Source organism: Astatotilapia calliptera, chromosome 12 (assembly GCF_964374335.1).
Source record: "Astatotilapia calliptera chromosome 12, fAstCal68.1, whole genome shotgun sequence".
NCBI classification, from domain to species: domain Eukaryota; kingdom Metazoa; phylum Chordata; class Actinopteri; order Cichliformes; family Cichlidae; genus Astatotilapia; species Astatotilapia calliptera.
The window spans coordinates 33558462-33579267 of record NC_137433.1 but is presented as its reverse complement, the minus strand read 5'-3'; the positions used below and the strand labels follow the sequence as shown (position 1 = coordinate 33579267).

The window sequence follows — 20806 nt, the reverse complement described above, 5'->3', positions numbered from 1 at the left end:
TCTGCTTATTTACTTTTTGCTATTTATTTATTTATTTATTTTGGATTAAAGTAAGACCGACAGTATTTGAAGGTACAAAACATAAGGTGCAAAGACATCATGCTTAAATGTCACAATAGGAGACCTGCCCATAGTCCAGACCTGTCACCCACTGAAAACATTTGGTACATTACAAAACAAAGAAATAAAACATATAACGCAGGAATAAGAACACAAACTACACCAGCAGGTCTCTATGGGTTCCAGGTACAAGACAGTTGGAAACACGGTTGTAAGTGAAACAAATTTTAAGCTTTATGTCCTGACAAAAAGAAAATCATATTCATGCATATCAAACAACATAATATTGATACTGATATATCCGTGATGGGCTAGTGTTGGCTGATAATATGGGCTATGTGACTCTACATCTAATGTGTTTGAGAGACCAGTTTAGCTCTTACATTTTACCAATTTACCTTTCGACATCCCACATGTGTTCGCATTACTTGTATCCTGACTGGAGATCTCATGGGATCTTATTAACTAAGCAGCAAAGTGTTTAATGTGTCCACGGTGAACATGAAAAGTGTTATCAGTTCTGTTATGTTCTGAGTCTGAAAAATGCTCATTCTGCAAAGTTGTGTGCAAATTTGTTCACTCAGCAAAACCTTCACCATGCTCATTATTATCCAAGGTCCATAACCACTCAAGAATTTGCAAGAGAACAATGGTCTCAACTTGTTAATTTATGATAAAGAAATGAAGTGTTGTTTCAGCTGTTAGTTATTTTTTTTCTGATAGAGTTGTCCTATGATAACCATGCATGAAATGTTAGTCAATGGGTTTTTTTTCTGTGTTTTCCAGGGGAGCATTTTCAGTGGTGCGCAGATGTGTTAAGCTGTGCACAGGACAGGAGTATGCTGCTAAAATAATCAACACCAAAAAGTTATCTGCAAGAGGTGAGCACAACTTATTTCAGTGTTATATCACATATGCATCCAGTTCTATTGAATCACAGCTTCCATGGGAGCCAAAGTGTGATCTCAAACAACACCACTGTTTCGATATTTAACTGTTAATTCATGAGCTAAAAGTACAATTTGCAACCATTCAAAAATGACTAAGTTGTTCATAGCTTCTCTGTCCCAGTGGTCACCACCCCCACCTGTAGTGTAGACAGTTATATAAGCAAAATGTAGCAGCAAAATTTGGTTTCCTTCTCAGATGCCACTTCATAGGACAAACTTTTAATTTCTTATAAATCATGTCTGTTTATAAGAAATGGAGGAAGCTGGAAAAGCCCTAGCAGCAGTAGAAACAGCACTGGTATGGTGATGTGACAGTCATACAGTAGGTTTGCTCAACACTGGTTCACCTTTTACACTACCCTGTTTCTGAGTTGTGTTGAGGAACCCCTGGAGAACAAATTGTAGAGTATTGTTCGTGTGCCCTATATACGACTGCAGGAAAGATCGTAGCAGTAATTGTCTTTAAATCAAGTCCAAAGAGTTCAACGTAAATCAGTCAGGACCATTAAAGTCGAAGCTATTTTCAGCTGCAGTAATTTCTATTTAGCTGTATGCGCTATTCTGGGATCTTCCTGCCCTCTACATGCATACATGCAAATGTGAAAAGCAAAGGCGGGCAGAAGAGAAGTAAAACTCAGCACAGCAGAGAACAGAGCAGGCATCACTGATAACCAACCCTATACACACTACTTATCTTGAAACCATCTTGTTTAGTTGTTTAGCTGCAATTCATATTCTGCTGCATGTGTTGCAGGATAATATGGGCGTATCAATAAATCAGTCAGTCTTCAAATACTGGCTTGTATAATAATGTAAAGTGAAAAGGTTTTTCTATATATTGGGATTTTGTTTCTTCTGAATAACATAGACTCTGTAACCACCGTAATTAGTGTCACATGCTACTCAGCCAGTAATGACTTAAGCCAAAGCCAAGGCTAAATGCCTTTGCCACCAAAGCCAGTCGAGCACCACTGTGGTCGCCGTGGCAATTTACACCACCACTTGCCCAGTGTAAATCTCCTGCTGCCCTTGCAGCCTCGTAACTGGAGAACCACTGCCGTGGCCCTGCCAGGTGGCACCACACTGTCACTTGACTGTTACCCTGCCTTGACATACGCTCACCAACGGATTGTGTGTTAAAATGTTGAGTGTGGTAGAAAAGGCATTTTAACAGGCATGAAGCAGAGGGCTTGATCCTGAAATGTCTGTCCTTATCTGCCTTCTCTCCCAAATGTTACCCTCAGTTCGGCTTGTCAGTTTGTAGATGTTAATTTTCTTACCAAACCATTGTTAAAGTATCAGTGCCGTATGCAGACAATTTAAAAAAATTATACTTTGTGTGTTCACGATTATGTGAGCTTCTTAAAGGTCAGGCTCCTGGGTATAAAATTCAATAATAATGTTTGAAAATATTAGACTTGAATGTTTATATAGTCAGGTTAAACTCATGTGTGTTCATCTCCTTTACTAGGCAGACACTTGGAAACAGTGCAGTGTAATAAATAAATGAGATGATGTTGTGATGCACTTTTAGCATTGTATTTCAGCATACTATTTCCAGCTCCAGCAGGCATCAGACACAAATGAGCATTGCTACTGTCACTCTTAACTCATAACATTTTGTGCAGTGAAATTACAAATGTGTTTCTGATTTCAAACATTACGAGGGTGGTAGAGGGTATATGATCTGAGCATCTGTATTTATCTTTCTTACTAAGCCGTAACGAAAATATAGTCTAATATTAAACTTTGCAGACAAGCTTTTTATAAAAATTTAAGTTTCTATGAAAAATAGAAGTCGACTGCAACAAACATTGTTCTAATTGTGGTGTCACATTATTCTTGACAGTAATTGTATCTCATTTTTTGCCTGCATTTTATTGCATTGTGCAGCATTTAATGAGATTAAACCCATCCTAGATTATCCGGCCTCTATTAACTGCAAGAGGCTAGCAGTTAATTCTAGAGATTGGTTTAATGAGACTTAAAGTTACACATACACAGACACACAGAGTATAAATACACTTCCTATAGATTATGCTATCATTGGACTTCTGCATAATTTCACTCCAGCTGCTTTATCGGGCAGTGCAGCTGCTTTCCACCATTTTTCAGAGGCACAGTGTAATCTCTCTGCTTCAACATTTGATAGGGTGACTGATCTGACCTGACTGAGCGGTGTGCGAGGCCCGTGCTGCGCTCCTTACTAATGGATGAGCCATGTTCTGTGAAATAGCAGGGCTATGCTAGAGCCAACAGAGCTGCTGCATACTACTTCTACTCAAAGTCCTTTTTATAGCTCCATGACCTTTGTGACATGGGCTGCTGCTGCATTCACGCTTTATGGCAGCCCTGATGGCTTGCTGCTCTACTTTATAAGTGGGATTTGGTTTAGGCCTTTTATGATGTTGTAATATTTCTCAGGCAGCAGGTAGGGTCGGTGAGTTTACAGCCCTGGTTTCACCAACTTAAGAGGAGCGTTTGTTTAGGATCAGCAGATGGAGATGGTAGCTGAGGGGAGGGTGGGGTCATCAGAGCAAAGGCACCCCAGGCATTTGGCAGCTGAGGGCCATGCGCCTGTACGCCTACATGCCTTTAGCACGGGATACTCATCTGACTCTCCCTCTCTTTCTCTCAGACACACACGGGCAGATATTCAGACAGCCACAGCAGAGAAGCAGTGTCTGAGATGCAGGCAGTCAACTGGACAGTGAACTCTATCAAGAAACTATTAGTTACAACCAAAAAGTGTCACAATTCGTTGGTTGTTGTAGTCATAACACTTGGTTCACACACTGAACATTCAAATTTATGAATAGAGTAGTAGTCGGGCTTCTCATTACATCTTCCCACCACCCCACCCTGCCGTTCCCTTTTCCAGCCGACAAACGGTTAATGCCAATCCAACACATGTCAACAGGAAATATAGGGCAGGTCTGCTGGGCAAGGCTTCCAGCCAATCATAGGACTTGTTTATTGGCAATGATCTCTGGACAGTGGATGCCAGAGGTTCCTGTATGGCCATGTAATTATATCATGATAGAGTAGAGCTTGTGTGTCTGTGTGTGTGGGGGGGGGTTGGTGTTCACCTGCAATGCAGTAGAAGTGATCTGACCTGGTTTTGGCCAGTGAGCTTTGTGTCAATGTCACATAACCAGGGCAGATATAGTCAACTAAAGTGATGAGACTTAAACCCGAGTGTGAAATCAAATCACTGTGGCTGCAATTACAAATGTAAATAATTCAAGATGTGTTGGTACTTTTTCTGTCAATTCACACTCTGTTTATATGGAAGTATTTCACCCATTATGTAATTATGTAATGTCATGTAATGAGATTACAAGTTCAGGTGTTTCACTGGAAAAATGATGCTTTCTTAATCATATTACTCTCAGGAATCCACTTAGATTTCTATATACATGCAGCCCCTCTGCACCACCACTGTCATGCTTCACCTTAAACTCAGAGGCTGCTTTTTGATGCTGTGCTTCTGTAGGATCTATAGGATATAGGAAACTTTTCAATCCCCACTCCACATTTCCCTGCTGGTAGGGCTCACGCTGTTACGAGTCAAGTGTTCCGAACAGTGGTTATATCTGGCTGTCTTTGTGGCTGTCTTTTTACATCTCCTCCCTCTCTAGAGACTTAAGTCCTCACTGGTGATGATTAACCCAAATATATTCCTCTCCTCTGCTCTCTTCTCCTTCAGCATGAAGATTCCCACTGATTTCACTGAATGTTGTCCTTGGGTTATCCTACTCTGTGCATGTGTTCTTGTCCTTGCCTTTCTTCCTTACCCCACTCCCTGGTCTCATTTCTTATTTACCCTGCTGCTTCTGACTGACCGGCACTTTGAAAGACTCATTAAATGAATATTTTAAGCAGGCTGCACTAAAAGAGCCGCACGGCCACAGTTGCTGACAGTCAAGTAATTACAGTGAGAACCACACAAGGAAGTTCTCATTTGATCTTGTTTGTGTGTCATGTTTTTACAAAAGAGTACTTTTTTTTTTTTTAAACCCCAGAGCGAATGCATTTTGGACCAGCTTTTACGTTTTCAGCATATAACTGTAAACTGCAATAATTAATTAAAGTCCAGAAACAAGTGTAATGTTGGACACGTTTCAAGATACGTGTTTAGGGTTTTTCTGACTAGAAATGGGCCTTTGGGAGTGAAAGGGTGGGGGTTGGAGCGCCTTACTTAACAGAAATCAGTGCATTTTATATTAGGTGGAGGGCCAAAAAGGCCTTTTTTTTCTTTTCTCTGTGGAATAAAAATTCTTGGTGTTTTAAATGAGTGCCGTTATGCTCACGTCCTGCTCCGTGTTTTTATTCTGACTCTACTGGAGTAGCTATGCACAACTCAGATTTCACAGTAATCTTCATTTATCTTATAATTGGTTGTTTCTTTATCTGAAACGAGTTGTCTCAAATCTTTCGTCCGTTCCTTTTGGTTAACTTTCTTTGAAAACTCGCCACATGTATTTACATCACCAACAGCCTAAAGCCTGTTAATAAAAGGCAGCATTGTTCTGTTCTTTTATCTTATTTATGCCAGATTATGATCCTATTATCTAAATGACAGAGCAGGACTAGTCTGAAGGCCAGGCAACGTTTTTCCAATATTTTATTGTTTAGTTTTGGCCATCCAATCAAACTGTAGCATCAGTGTCCTATTCTTAGCAGACAGGAGTGGTGTCTAATGTGGATTTCTGCTGCTGTAGGCTTTATGCTTCTGTTATAACTTGTTGTGCATTCAGAGAAACCCTACAGGTGGTATTGCGGGAAAAATCCCAGAAGATCATCAGATTCTGAAATGAGACCAGTCTGTCTGGCACCATTTGAACAATGACATGTTCAAAGTCACTTAAATCATCTTTCTTACTCATTTTAATGCTCGGTTTGGTCTTCTTCACCAAGCTTGTCTGAGTGCGCTGAGTTTCGGCCATGTGATTGGCTCATTTGCATTAATGAGCAGTTGAGCAAAAGATGAAATTAAGAGTGAGAATATATTAAAATTGTAACTAGATAACAAAAATGCACATGATAATCTTCTTATATGATCTGCCACTACATCAGCTGTCCCTACTTAGAATAGTTTCTACCTAGCTAAATACGTAAACACAATTATGAAAACAAATGGAGCTCTCGGCCTTACAGTAAATCTATTTAAGTAAATGTTTAGTGTTGCAGTAGCTCTGGCAAATCTCCCACCATTTATACATGAGAGAAGGTACCTTTTATAAACCGGGTTTTTAACTGTCAGTTACATATCAGTTTTATTCTGATACACTACATGCAATACGTAAATAAAATTACATTAATCTCCATAGTTCTTGTTAAACTACGCTGACCCCTCATATGCAGTACTAAAAATACTGTCGTACAGTTGAACCTGATAGCTGACTTCTTCTTTGGTACACATACACACACACACACACACCACAAGGTTATCACACACACTGCAGACTGTATAGACAGTTATCAGTTGTGTCCTCTTTTATGCAGGGCAGTTAAGAAGAGCATCTGTTATGAGTGTTCTGCCATGGGAAGGTCATCTGTCATACACAATTTTTTGCTGTAGTGTTATCTGCCGGTCTGATAAAGCTCTGATAAAAGACCTGATAAAAGACCATGTTCATTTCAGGGGAGGTCGTGTATCTCATCCTCAGTTATCCTCCATCTGTAAATCATATGATGAGTTTTTTTTTTAATTACCTCACCTCACAATGCCAAATGAGTTTTAAGCAGAAACAAGGCAAGAAAAAAAGCCCAGTAATGACATATGTGTTATATTTCAATAGATCTTTCAATACTTGATATCACAATATTAATAATAAAACTGTCCCACGTAGATGATGGATTGATAACAAAGGCACAGATGGTAGACGATAGATGATGCACCACAGCAGCTACTGTGAGCCAATTCTGTACTTGCAGAGTAATATTAGCAGATGCCACTGATAGAATGAAATGCGATGCGAGTGCCCATGACAAGTTTTCCAACACTTGACATTAGTATGACAGATAACATCTGGGAGTGCTAAACACAAGCTGAGAGTTGGTAGTTTTTAAGAGTCAGTCGGATACAGTTCAACTGCAGTGAAAGCTTGCACGATCGCGCAGGAATGATAGCCTTATTTAAAGTGCTAATTTGCAATAGGTCTCTCCCAGTAAATCACAAACATTGTAATCGGTGTGTTTCTGAGTAGGTCAGATGTGAATCCATGTTTTGAAAAGATGAAATTCAGTCCCATTAAAATGCAGTTTGTTACACATGGACAAACAAATAAATGGGAAAAAAATATTCAGTGAGTTCATAGCCTCAAACAAAAACCAAATGTGAAGAATAAATGACTAGAGTTAAAAAGAAAAAGAAAAGTAGCAGGCAGTGATTAGCGGTGTCTTATTGTTTCAACAGAAAGACAGCAACCAGGCTTTGTGCATATTAAACGTCCTTGTATTTTTTCTCTCCTTCCTTTTTCCTCCTCCTCTCCTGTCCCCCTTCAACACTCCTCCACTCCTTTCTCCGCCTCACTCCTCTCATCTTCTGAGACTATAATCACCACGCTTACACTTCACTGTCACTCCACAGTGCCAGTGTGAATGTGTGCACTTGAGTTTTGCCAGTCTGTGTTCTCTTAAACTCGTACAGATTGTACGCGTGTGGGTGCAACCTATGCATATGTACGTTTGTGCTGACAGTCACGCTTTGTGGATCCGGTGATCCACCCCCTGTGTGTACGTGTGTCTGTATGTGTGTGTGCTTTATATGCCTGCTGTGACTTGCACGATAACCCTGTAATGCATGTTGGTTAGCATCAGTAATCTGTTATGTAAAGGGACATGCTGATGTAAATATTTTAGCTGCATACATACATAGTGTGTCTTGAAGTATATATGCTCATATATTTGTACTTCCACTCACAGTAAATTACACCCACCGATCACTTCGTTAGTTGCACCTTGCTATGATCCTCTTTTCTCTTCAGAACTGGCTTAGAGTCAGAGATTTTGGTCTGTGTTGACATGTCAGCATCACACATTTCCAGCAGATATTTTCATCTGAGCATCCACGATTGAACTCTGCTGTTCCACCCATCGACGTAACTTTGTACTGAACATAGGAGGGGTCAAGATCTCTGTCTAAATAAATAAATACATCTGGATAAAGATGATTAAACATGCAACTATTTTGCTGGTAATACCTGAAAAGAGTAAAGAAAATCAAGAGCCTATTTATGCAAGATCATTCACAATTTTATTGGGGGGGTTATATTGGTTGGGTCTGATTATTGGGGGGTCATAACCCTCTAACCCCCCTGGAAATTACGCCCCTGGTTCCACCACAACCCAAAGATGCACTATTGGATTGATTCAGTTCAGGTGAAGGAAACCACCAGACATGATTTCAGCTTTGTGACACTGTATTTTATCCTTAAAGTAGCCATCAGAAGATGTGTAGATAGCGGTCATAAAAGAATAAACATGGTCAGCAGCAGTAGTTGGTATGCTCTGGTGTCAAAATGCTGCTCAGCCAGTACTGAAGCTCAGAAAATATCCCTATAAAATAATTCCCACATCATTTCTTTATTGATATAACACATCCACTGTGGAACCACTGTTTCATGTTGTTTGCACCAAATGTTGCACAGACACACCAGGCAACAAATTTTAGTCTCAAAGTAGTTTTCTTTGCAAACAGGAACGGCAGGCAGTGTGGTCTTCTGCTCCTTCCTGCATTCAGAGATGCTCTTCTGCATATCTTGGTTGTAATAAGTGGTTATTTGAATTACTATTCTCTTCCTTCTGGGTGGAAGAATTATGGCTATGCTCCTTTGAAGTCTGGGAGTAACAGGGTATCTTCTCCTAGTGAACCGCTGCTCATTTTCTCTTTACGGGACCAGTCTTTGTAAACCCCAGAGTTGGTTGTGTGGGAAAATCCCAGTAGATCACGAGTTTCTGAAATATTCAAAGTTCAAAGCCACTTAAACATAATATATTAAATTTATGTTGCATTATGGAGAAAAATGTAACACACACACAAAAATTCAGCAACATTATTTAAATTCAGTTTGGTGTTTTATAATTTGAACAACTTGTATTTTTGCTAAATATTCATGCTCAGTTTTTACATAGACTCTTGAATTCATGGACACGAAAAATGCTTTGTATGGATGGATATTTATTTGATCTTTTTGACCTTTTTTTTTTCATTTTTCATTCATTTTTATTTATTTATTTATTTTTTGTGCAGTTTTATGTTTAAGGAAATATTGTTTTTCTTGTGCTCTAAATGACCAGAAAACAGTTATGTTGTCAGTCACCAATACAGAAACTTGCTGAATCTTGTGGGCCTTAGTGAAGATCACCCATTAAACTATGGAGTAAAACAAGAATGTGTTTGTTTGTTTGTTTTAAATTATCGTATGTAGCACTGGAATCCACCTTGAGCCTTCTTAGTTTAAAACTTGGAAGAACAACACGCCTTATTATGTTTCACTTTTTCCATATTTTACACCCACTGGGTTCCTTTGCGTTCTCTTCGTCCTTTGTGACATGAAACCATTTTCTAAACTGTTTTTGACACATTTGACTTTATCGTCCTAAAAAGCCTTCTACAATATAGATATAACATATTTATAACCCAAGTTTAACAATAACTCTGACATACCTCTCTCTCTTTTGTTGCGCCTCAGATCACCAGAAGCTGGAGCGAGAGGCTCGTATTTGTCGTCTGTTGAAACACCCCAACATCGGTGAGGACACGCTTTTCTTATTTTCAACCCACTGAAAATAATTTGAAAATAATTTTAATGAGTTTGAATCCATTTAAAAGTAAAGACCAGTTTAGATTTGATTAACAGTCTTTTATTCCTGATACAGAACAATTTCTTTTTTTTGCCAAAACACACACTTAACATTTTTTATTAAAAGATCCAATAGAAGTATATAGTTTTATTCATTTGTTGTTTAAACCGAGCCCTGTATTGCCAGAAGCTCCTACCCTATTGTAAACACATATGACGTAAGACTCAATTATTTCGACTCCCTGTGGTTTCTACCCCACGCGCACTCTCACTATCTCTTTATCTCACCTTTTTCCTTTTTAAAAAAAAAACAACCAAAAACTTAAAATGCAGCAGTCATCCCCAGTGTTTTTCAGAAACTCTTTGAATAACCATCATAGCTTGAATGCTCCAGCTACACAGAGCCCAGGTATCACTTTATCTCTCTCAATCTCTCTTTTTTTCTCTCGCAGTTCGTCTTCATGACAGTATATCAGAGGAGGGCTTCCACTACCTCCTGTTTGACTTGTAAGTCATCGTCATCGTCGTCATCCTCTCCTCTCTGCTCCTCCTCATCCCTTTTCATCTTCTGCCCCCCTTTTCTTTTAGCTGCTGCCTCTCAGTTTTCCCAGCTCTTCCATATACATATACAATTGCATAACTCTCTCTTATATTTGCCCCACCACCACTGCCACTATCACCACCCACGCTATCCACATCTATCTCTCAGCAATTCCCTCTAGTTTCCATGGTAACGGTGTGGGAAGGGGGGATGAAGTGTAGGAGGATTGGGGGGGAAGGGGGGAGCTGTAGAAAATAAGAACTGAAGTAGGAATCCTTGATTTGAAGCATTTATAACCACACACCACCATCACTACCTCCTCCTTCCACTCCAACCATTCCAGCTTTCCTAAATAAATGTGTGTGTGTCTGTGTGTGTGTGTGTGTGTGTGTTGTCTGCTTTTACAGGGTGACCGGAGGTGAACTATTTGAGGACATCGTAGCCAGAGAGTATTACAGTGAGGCCGATGCCAGGTAGGAGCGCTGCCTTCACTCCTGTATGTGGGGCTTCTCTTTGCCCTTAAATGGTCTTTGTCCTCTGTTGTCTTCTTGTCTGTTTTTTTTTTTTTTTTCTTTGATTGTACATGTTCTTCCTCTTCTTTTGTGACTCTGCTCTACTCTTCCTTCCCCTCTTCGTCTCACTGTCCTCTCCTCTTACTACTTGCTCTGTGTTGTCTTATCTTGTCCCCTGTTTTCTGCCCCTTACACTGCATGTGTTGCTGTTCACTTCTGTTCTTTCTCTGTATTTTACTGTCTTCTTTTGTATCTTCTTGCCTTTTCTATTCTGTTAGTGGTCTTCCTTCCACTTCCTGTTTTCATTGCTATACTACTACCACCGCCACTTTCTTTGTTCTTTTCATCTTTATCCCCCCTTTGTTTGTTATATTTCTCCTCTGTCCTTTGCCTCTTCCTTTACATCAGAGTACTTCACCTCTCACACTGACACAGGACTACCTTTAAGACCAGACTGAGGTTTGACCACTATAGGTTTTCAGTACCAAATCACACACAGTAAATTGTGGTGACTAAGATACTTGTATTTTTGTCACCTATGGTTAGGGTCGAAGTTGCAAACACATGCATAACGCAAGATATGTGTTAAGATGTTTATATAACTACAAAATATCTGAGCAATAACAATAACTGTTGTTGCATTGATATAACATCCTTAAAAACACAGTTTACCAAGTTTTTGGATGAAAAAGCAAAACATTCTTTTGTTTTCTTTTGCTTCTTTCTTCTGTGAACTTGTTATTATGGAGCTGATTTTTCTGCTAAGTGGCTTAAAGTCGGACCCAGACGTGCTCAGCAAAATCCTAATCAGTACTAAAGCATACAGAGAGCAGGTGGACACAAACCAGCTATGGGTTTAGACACTTGCCACAGGACGGTTAAACCGTGATGTCGTTTGTATTGGAGTTCTGTCTCTGTTTAGTTACAGCTGTTTGTTACAGCCATACATTAAACTCCAGCTGACAACACAGCCATCAAACATGACATGATGCATGTTTGACATCAAAGTTTAGAAAAACATTTCATTTGCCTTTTAAAGGTGATCAGTCGGCACAGAATAGAGAAGTGGCTTAATTTGGGACTCACTCGAAGTCATCTTTAACCTATTCAGGTCTATACAAACAAAATCTAGGCAGTTTTTTTTTTATTGCATTTCATATTATTTTAACATAAATGTATAAATCTTAATGTCTTGCACCATCGAGTCTTATAAGGAAAACAGGGAAAAAAAATGAAGCCAGAAAAAAGTGGTGTTTGTTGTAAACCTACAAATGGGCTGCAAAGCGTAAAACGTGTCACAGCAAGAAGCTCTCGGCACAAGTGTTTTGATGAATACGTCGTTCGATTTTTTGTTCTCAAAAAGAAAATAAATAATTTCACTTGAAGTGCAGCGTGTGGTGCTAAAATAGCCTCAAAAGCAGTAATTATTTTCTGGCACAGGAAAATCGAAACCCCAAGATAATGACAGCCTTTGCTACAAAGAACATAAAACTGCATTGTATCTCTCACATAATAGGTTGCTGGTGTTTGTAACTATGTGTAGAACTCTAATTGGTCAAACCTCAGGTATTTTTCTTTCAATGATTCAAATAGCTTAGCTGGTGTGGATGTTCAGGGTACACCTTTACACTCTTATGTTGCTCATTCATGTTCCTCACATGCTTTTCCTTTAAACACTGAGAAATATGAAAACAAGAATATAAGCATGACCCTGTCCACCTCGTGCGTGTGCGCGTCCTACCTACTTTCTTGCTTTTCTCTTTCTTTCTCTTTTGCTTCCGTCCCCCACTTTACTTTCTTTTTCACCCCCCCTCCCCCTTCCCCCACAGCCACCCATGCCGTTTTATATCTCACACCCACCACTCATGCTGACTCATCGACACACATACACACAGTTTGCTTTTTAACCAATGGCGGAAGAGGAAATGGAGTGGGGGGGTGGACAGACAATAGGCTGAGAGAAGAGTGAGAGAGATGCTTGAAACTGACAGTTGTGATGTGGGTGTTAGTCCATTCAGCAACATTAAAAGCAGAACTGAATAGTCTGCTGTTGTAGAAAATCACACCAGTTTGGCACAGTAAATGGCCAATTTCAGCCCAAGTCTCCACTCAGAGTTTGACTTAGTTTGTTTAAAGTGCTTTTACTCTTTAGCATCGACTGTGTAACTGATGGAAAAGGCTAACTTTTATTTTCTGAGGTTTCTTCGAGTTAACGAGGATGGTGAGGGTTCAGGTAATCATGAAACTTTGTTTCTTTGATATCCTTGGGTAAAACATCCCCGACCAGTGAGCTGTTTACACACTTTACTGTCATTGTTTGATTTGTAAGTCAGGAATCATCATCATCAAGTTCAGTAACTCTTGTTAATATTTTCCATTAAAGTAAGCTGCACTGTTCTTCCCTGACACCATATATCTCAATCTATATGTCAGTTAAACCACAGTAATCGTGTTATTTTTAATCACGCTATGCTCCATCAACAGGTAAATCAACCCTGATATGGCCTGGTCCTTACGGTCATTAATTTTAGCACTGGGTCCAAGATTAGCTCATAAGATGGACTGGATATGCATTGTCGTCTTTGTGGGTGAATTGTTTTGTTTTTCAGGAAAACATTCATATAGATGTCAGCTGCTAATGTCAGCAGTTACAACAGGTGGCTAAGAGGCACTTATATCACTCACAGCAGAAAGGTCATAACCCACAGTGCTCTGTAATTTGTTCACTTTAATGCAAATGTACCCACTCACAAGTCTAAAATATAAGAGATTTTTTTAAAATCTTTATCTCAAGAAACGATTTATGCTTCCAAAAAACGTAAATGTGGTTTCGCTGTTTCAAATGCATCTAAGATTCTCTGCTTTTCAGAAACTTACAGTACGATAGAAATTGTATGAAAAGGCAAACACCTTACTTACTGTCATTACAATGGTCATATATATAAAGCAATACAGATATCCTATAAATATCCATGCAGGCACTTCCTGACTTTTTTGTTGGTGCTTATCAAATAAAATTGATAAAGGGGATGGAAACAGTATTTGCAGTGAAATAGAACGAACACACAAGACGGCAAATCCAAGAACTAACTTGTTAAAATGGCATATTGAATTATTATCAGATAATAACGATAACATACATACTCATGCGGATTACAAGTGAATTAAAAGTATACATAATTACTGCCTTCTGCCTTTTTAGTGGTTTTCTTTACTCAGTTACACAGACTTTGTGATGAATATCTTGTCTCATCACAGAATCATTTTATATCGCGATACCACTCAAACCGTAATAGTATCATCTTGTGAGATTTTCTGATTCTCACGCATACTATAATTTATGTAATGAGGGTGATAGCATATCCGAGACATACAGAGAGAGATCTGCTATATATAAATCTGACTTTCATTCACTAAATTACCATTTTGATGGTGTCAGAGAAAAGAATGATGAAATACTAGATGTAGCTCTGTCGTGATGGTGCTTCTAAATTCAACAGGGGTGATTTTTCTTTTTTTCATTCTGGATTAAATGTTGTCTTTCTACTGGGCATTTTCCATCAGAGGCTACTGTCTCATTTATTGCATACTGGCATCTCACTGCGTGTGTGATGCTTTTAAACTAATAAAACAAAATGCACTTTATTTATTTTAGTGGCCAAGTAAAGGCAGCTGAACTATACTTCCATAACAGGATATAAAGAAATGTTCTTGTATATGTTTTGGAATTTGTAATCTGTTTTGACAGCAGCGATGCAGTGGTTTACTCTTTATGTGTAGGCCGCCAGGCACCTGCTTTATCCTACAGTACACATAAACCCTACAGCATTTGCCACCCACCTTGCAACCCTTGAAATGTTCATTCCTTGCTCATGCACACATACACACACGGACTCACTTTCCTTTCCCCTCCTTTCTGAATGTCCCCACCTCCCCCCTCCACCTACCACCCCCACCCCAGTCCTCCCCCCTCGCTCCCTTGGAGACCAGCAAGAAGTGGGACTTTAATTAGCTACGATAATTAGTCTCACAGACCCCAAACTGTGCAGCATAACACCTTGTCGCCCCCCGTCAGAATCGAGTTTCTCTTAAGCAGCGTTTGATTGGATCGAGGCCATCGTGCTTTATTTGATTACAAATAAAGCTGCATTCAGGAATATTTAGGGAGCAGGAGCTGTGGCACACAAACATTGTTGATTTATTAAGTTGTTTTACGGTTAAGGTTAGCAAACCATTTTCCCCACACACTTTCTGAAACATCTTAAAAGTAAAAAATATATAAGGTGTGGGTCATGGATTAATATATTTCCAGATGACAATGCCAGGATTCTTTGGTCTTAGGTTGTGAGAGTGGTTTACAGAGCATGAGGCATCATTTTTATACATGGATTGGCCACCAAAGAGCCCAGACCTTAACTTCTATTGAGAATCTTCTGGATGTGCTGAAGTAGATTTTAGGGGCTTAGTAAAAAAAATAACACAACTCTGCATGGAAATCAATATTAAAAAAGCTTAAAAGTAGTGCAGTGAAATGTTGTTTTTTCTTTTCTTTTGACCAGGCAGATTATGTGAGCTTTTTATACCAGCCAGCAGTTTAGTGAAACTCTCCGTGGAGTGAAATCTGATGCACATGCTCAGACTGTGCAGCCTGAGATTAAGAGATTCAGTTTAGTGTTTAATCTAGATTTGTTCCTGTCATAAGAAGGTAAGTTTAGTCCTGATTTGTAGATCAGCGTTGGACTACGCATCCTCACACCACCCCACAGCATTAGACATTAAATATATTGTGAACTTTGATTCTGTCTTGTCTTTAATATGCAAAACATTGCTCTGAGAATTTACTTTCTGCTTGGCTACAGTGATGCACTGCCACGAATGGTTTGCGCTTTAGTTTCCATGGTGAAGTATTTTGAAAGGTTGTTTTGTTTGTTCTTACTTGGTTTTTTTTTTCATCCTCATCTTTATGTAGCACAAAAAACATGGCAGCCAATCTATTTTTTTCTATGATCCTCTTTTAAAAAAAACATTTTAACCATGCTCACAAGAGAAAGCACGGTGTAGTTTGAAAGCATCTCAGGCATATGAGAGGTACAGAAGGTGCCCCACGCTTGACACATTCACTGATGCTGTATTTGATTTTCCTCCGAGTGTCACTTCAGCTTCCTGCAGAGAACAGTGGGACGTTATAGCTGAAAGTGCTGAGCAAGTCACATTTTTTTTAGCCAGTAAGATGAGCGTTGCACTTCCCCCCCCCCCCCCCCCCCCTTTGCCCCGCCAGGAGTCCATAAACAATCACTCGGAATGACAAAATGGTTTTGGACAGTGAGATATTAGAGGCATGCACAAATGGATAAACAAAGGAGCAGCATGGAGACGCTCCCCTATTTCTAAATGCCATACTCAGTGGGTTTCTGTCAGGCCAAACACTGTGTCCACGCAGGCATGCAGTAAACTTTCAAATCACTGTCACTTTATATTAACTGACAGTCCAAACAGCAGCATCAGGAAGTGTGAAAAAGCAAATATAGAGCAGGTTATATTGAAGAGAAGAAGCCAGACGGTGTGGTGTTCTGTGCAGGTCTTCACCTCTTATCTGAGTAAGTCACAGGCATGTCCTTCCTGAAACAGTCAAACACAAATAGTTATCATAACCACTTAATGATAACTGTTAACTTTGTGACTCATAAAACATCTTTATCTGTGCTGTACACCCACCTATGCTTTTCTGCGGTGCTGCTGTTAAGTCCTTACTCTAGGGTGGATTTACTACATGTAGCGCCCTTTCTTGTTTCGTCAACCATTCAACTATCATGTATAGAATCTGGAAAACCTTTTAAAACATTTTTTTAACATTACATGGAAAACCAATACATGCTTTTAATAGATTATAATTATAAAAATATAATATTTCCCTCCAAACAAGACCAAAAACCACCTATTAGTGACGTGTCAACATCTTTTTGTCTTATCTAATTGGAGATTAAGTATCAGAATTTCAGGAGTGGGACCACACCTCCAAACACGCACCTTCTGGTTCTTATCTATATAGGTTCCCCCAGTTCTAAAAGCTGTTCATTCTCGTGTATGTGCCCCACCCTCCCTGACCTTTTCAATTCTTTAACTTCTTCACTTCTATTTAGTACATGGGGACCGGCCAGGCCTGGGAGCTGCTGCCACTCCCCTTCGAGGCCTTCCCCAAACTGCGGCTCAATTAATGTCCAAACCATTCACCTTTTACCTACTAAAATGCTGTCAAACCTAAAATGAGGACGTGGACCCAGCTAGTGAAATGCCTACAAAATGTTTTTATTTTACTGATTTTATTTTTAAGGAAAATACATTTTAAGTAAATATTAATGTGTAAATCTGCAGGGTACCATCTAGTTTTTCTGTATTTAATATATCATAACATCTAACTCTTGATGTTGGGTGGCTCCAGGTGCCACACGAATGGAGTTTGGAAACCACTGACCTCCCGTTTAGTATGCTGCGGGTTAGAAATCATTTAACACAAGAGCTCAGGTCAGGAACTTGTGACTAGGGTTAAATTTTAAACAGTGCTGCGCCGATCTTTGATGCTGATGATGGTCAGTTGGTTCATTTTGAAGTTCACTGCAGCAACGGTGCAATGCTGAGCCTGCAGCTTTTTTTTTTTAAGTTACTCTTTAAGATTAGAAAAAAGCATTATATTACATCTTCTAAATGCCTTTACTTTACATACTCAGGTTTCTTTTTTGAAACGCATTAAATGTAATGGTAGGATTACCATGTGGCTGCAGATTGCTTCCAGGATCAGGAAATTAGTGCAGTCAGTAGGATTTACTATAACAGAAATATGCCTTTTGGTGTTGACGAGTATCAAATCATAAGGTAGGTGTGTGTGTGTGTGTGTGTGTGTGTGTGTGTGTGTGTGTGTGTGTGTGTGTGTGTGAGCGGGCATGCACATACGTACTGTATATCTCTGATTCTCTCTCTCAGGCCTCCCACTCATTAGACACTGTGTGGGTGTGGATCCTGCAGGCTGCCTGTCTCCTTGCGCCTGCTATTAGTCACATATTCTGCACATTAAACTCTCTCATTGCACTAAGCCTACATGCACACACATTAAAATACAAACGCACACACATTATAGCGAGTTAGTTTCATGTGTCTCTCTGCAGTGCACACGCATGGTGATGTGTTTTCCTTTTAGTGATGGAAAAATAGCCTGACAACAGCCCACCAGTCTTCTATGATTCAGTTTCATCCTATACATAAGTGTTCCATTTCTCTTATGTATTATTATCATTTTCTTTCTCCTCTGCAGAACATTTTTATCTTCACTTTCAAAACCTGTCATCTTTTTTCGTTTCCTCCTCTCCTCTCCTTTCCTCTCCTCTGTCAGTGTTTGATGTGTTTTTTGTCTGCCAGGTTGTTCTGCTGTGGCTGCCCCTGTCTCTCATCATGTTTAAAGAAGCAAAACGAAACGTTTTTGTCTCCTCCACCTGCATTCACTCACCCATCCCTCTCCTTCCACCTCTGTCTGCATCAATCTCTCTTGCCTTCTCCTTTCTCCCTCCCACCTGTTACATGACCTCTCTTCCTCCTCCTAACCTGCCCTGTTCTCATCTTTCATTTTGTCTTTTCTCTGTCACTCATTTGGCATCCCTCTTTCTTCTCCTCCACTCCTTCTCTATCATTTCTCCACCTTCACCCCTCTCTATACATTCCTACGGTCCATCCATCTCCATCCATCCTTTCACTCCCCTCTCCACTCCCACCGTCCCTCCTCTCTCTGTTTTGTCTTCACAGTCACTGTATCCATCAGATTCTAGAAAGTGTCCATCACATTCACCAACATGACATAGTGCACAGGGACCTGAAGGTTAGTAAAAGTAGAGAAGCATCTGCATCCCTCACCCTCCTAACGTCCCCTTCCCCCCATCCTTTTGCTTGCTTCCTTCGTTTCTTTTCTCCTTCCTTCCTCCTCAATCTCGTCAGTTCGTGGTGTCGTTCCTGTCAGTTACTGGTCTGATGTCCGCCTGTCCGACTTGTCTCTTGGTATGCTGTTTACGTTTTGCTGTCTTATTGCGTCGTGTTTTAAATTTTAATTGGAGGACCCTGGCCTACCTCACTCACCCTCCCTGATCCATCTGCCCTCCCCTTTCTTTTCAACCTTTTTTTTTTTTTCTTTTTACAGCGCCCACATAACAAAAGCTCCTGTTGCACTGACTGACAGCCAGATCTATTAATGAATGCACTTCAACAAATGTACACACAGTCACCTGCAGCAAGCACACAACTTTCTGCAGGTGCAATAAATATCCAGGCCATGAAACCATCAATTTCTCCCCACCAGGCTCGTTAGGAAAAATCTACAGCTATATTTACTGTGTTCTTCATTGATTTTTTTTTTCTCTTTTTCTTCCTTCTTAATCTTCTCTTCCTTTAAAATGCCGACTTCTCTTGTATTGATCCCTGAATTTTCAGGACAGCCTCATTTAACCCCTTTATAGAGGTGTTACGGGATCTTAGGCTCGAAGACACACAGCAAAATAGGAGCCGAGATTATAAAACAAAGAATATTTTCCTTAATATTTTTGATTTTCTTATTAGATATTCAATCTGTCTCTTCCTGACGTCACCGTAGTCAGACTCAAAGTAGCTCTAATATAATAAAATGAAACCTTAGGATGCTGCTATAATATTACTCATATGATAATATTAAAACATCAGAGATATCACAAATTAAACCCACTTAAGCAAACTCATTTTAAACACAATTTCATTCTGATATGAAGTCTTAAAGGTGATTTCATAAACAAGTGTAGTGCCTTAAAAAAAGCTTTTATTCTAGACCTTCAGCCGTACAGTACGATGCAGGAGTTATTATTATTAATATTACCGCTCATTCAATCTCAGGTAATAGATATCAGTGCAGTATACTATGATATTTAGTCTAACAAGACATACATCGCTGTAGAATGAAACACTGAATTCATTGTATTTTAAAATGAGGATTTATGGTTATGCATCCGTGTCCATTTGCATAGTTCTCAGGCTATGCTGAGAGAAGGATTATGGGAATTCAAGAGTGTAAAGGCTCTGGAGACAGACTTGTATGGTCCTTCAGTAAGCCAACAGTGTGCCAAAGGTGTGCAATTCACTGCGTGGGTTGAATGGTGATTATTTGAAAATCTAAAGGAGGAATACTGAAGAGCTGACAAAGGCACGGTATGAACGAGAATAGTCCCATTACACTGCCTCTAAGTGGCTGTGAAAAATCTACAACTTGTAGATGTTGATCTATGAATCTCTGCAGGAAAAGACCAACAATCAGTGCAACAGTGCAGTGAGATCTCCACACGGTTGAGTCTACCTGTGGATATAAAAACAAAAAGGAAGAAAAGATGTTGTTTTCTTTGCTCTTTCCCTTGGACACCTGTTAGAGTCGCTGTCAAACATTGCCTTTTTGGGGGAGAGTTAGAGATTAGACTTTAAAAATGTAAACACTGCAACATTGAATGTTGGTGTTAAATGATAATATGTTAAGGAATTTATTAGCATTGCTGATGTTAAAGTAGTAGTGGCAATGGCAATGTGTATTGCTGCCTATAGACTGGAGCATTTAGGGTATCTGATTGCTGTTTTGAGCTCATGTTTCTCAGGTTTAGACAACAGTACAATACTGCACCTTTAATTCAAGGCACAGAAGCAAAAATAATTCTGACCAGCTTATAATTTATCAAACGCCTGCTTGAAAATGTACAATTTAAACCACAAGTGAAACATTGTTTTTGTTGTCACGTACTGTCATAGTAATGTTTTCTATCTAGAACCACAACACAAAAAACAGGCACAAATTATTCCTGTCCTGTGGTGCATCTGCTGCTGTGATCTGTCGACCTAATTATTCACTTCCTCTTTGAAGAATATTGTAAATTGGACTAACTT

General features: G+C 39.5%; 1 protein-coding gene and 1 long non-coding RNA gene across 37 annotated transcripts in view; one reads left to right on the top strand and one right to left on the bottom strand.

Annotated features, from left to right (window-relative positions):
- The window catches only part of camk2b1 (calcium/calmodulin-dependent protein kinase (CaM kinase) II beta 1), a 77564-nt gene that overhangs the window by 6333 nt on the left and 50425 nt on the right, over positions 1-20806 (top strand). For 22 of the 36 annotated variants that reach the window (XM_026186711.2, XM_026186708.2, XM_080309433.1 and 19 more), the window contains exons 2-5: positions 847-941; positions 9710-9769; positions 10273-10327; positions 10769-10834. In XM_026186711.2, coding sequence (XP_026042496.1) covers positions 847-941; positions 9710-9769; positions 10273-10327; positions 10769-10834 — 276 coding nt within the window. Of the gene's footprint in view, positions 1-846; positions 942-9709; positions 9770-10272; positions 10328-10768; positions 10835-18664; positions 18738-20806 lie in introns of all 36 variants that reach the window. The other 14 variants (XM_026186706.2, XM_026186701.2, XM_026186683.2 and 11 more) reach the window with 1 other exon arrangement.
- LOC145432471 (uncharacterized) lies at positions 8249-10571 on the bottom strand. The gene is made up of 2 exons (XR_013912762.1): positions 9685-10571; positions 8249-8972 (listed from the first exon to the last, which is right to left on the bottom strand). It is a non-coding gene; the product is annotated as an uncharacterized LOC145432471 (long non-coding RNA).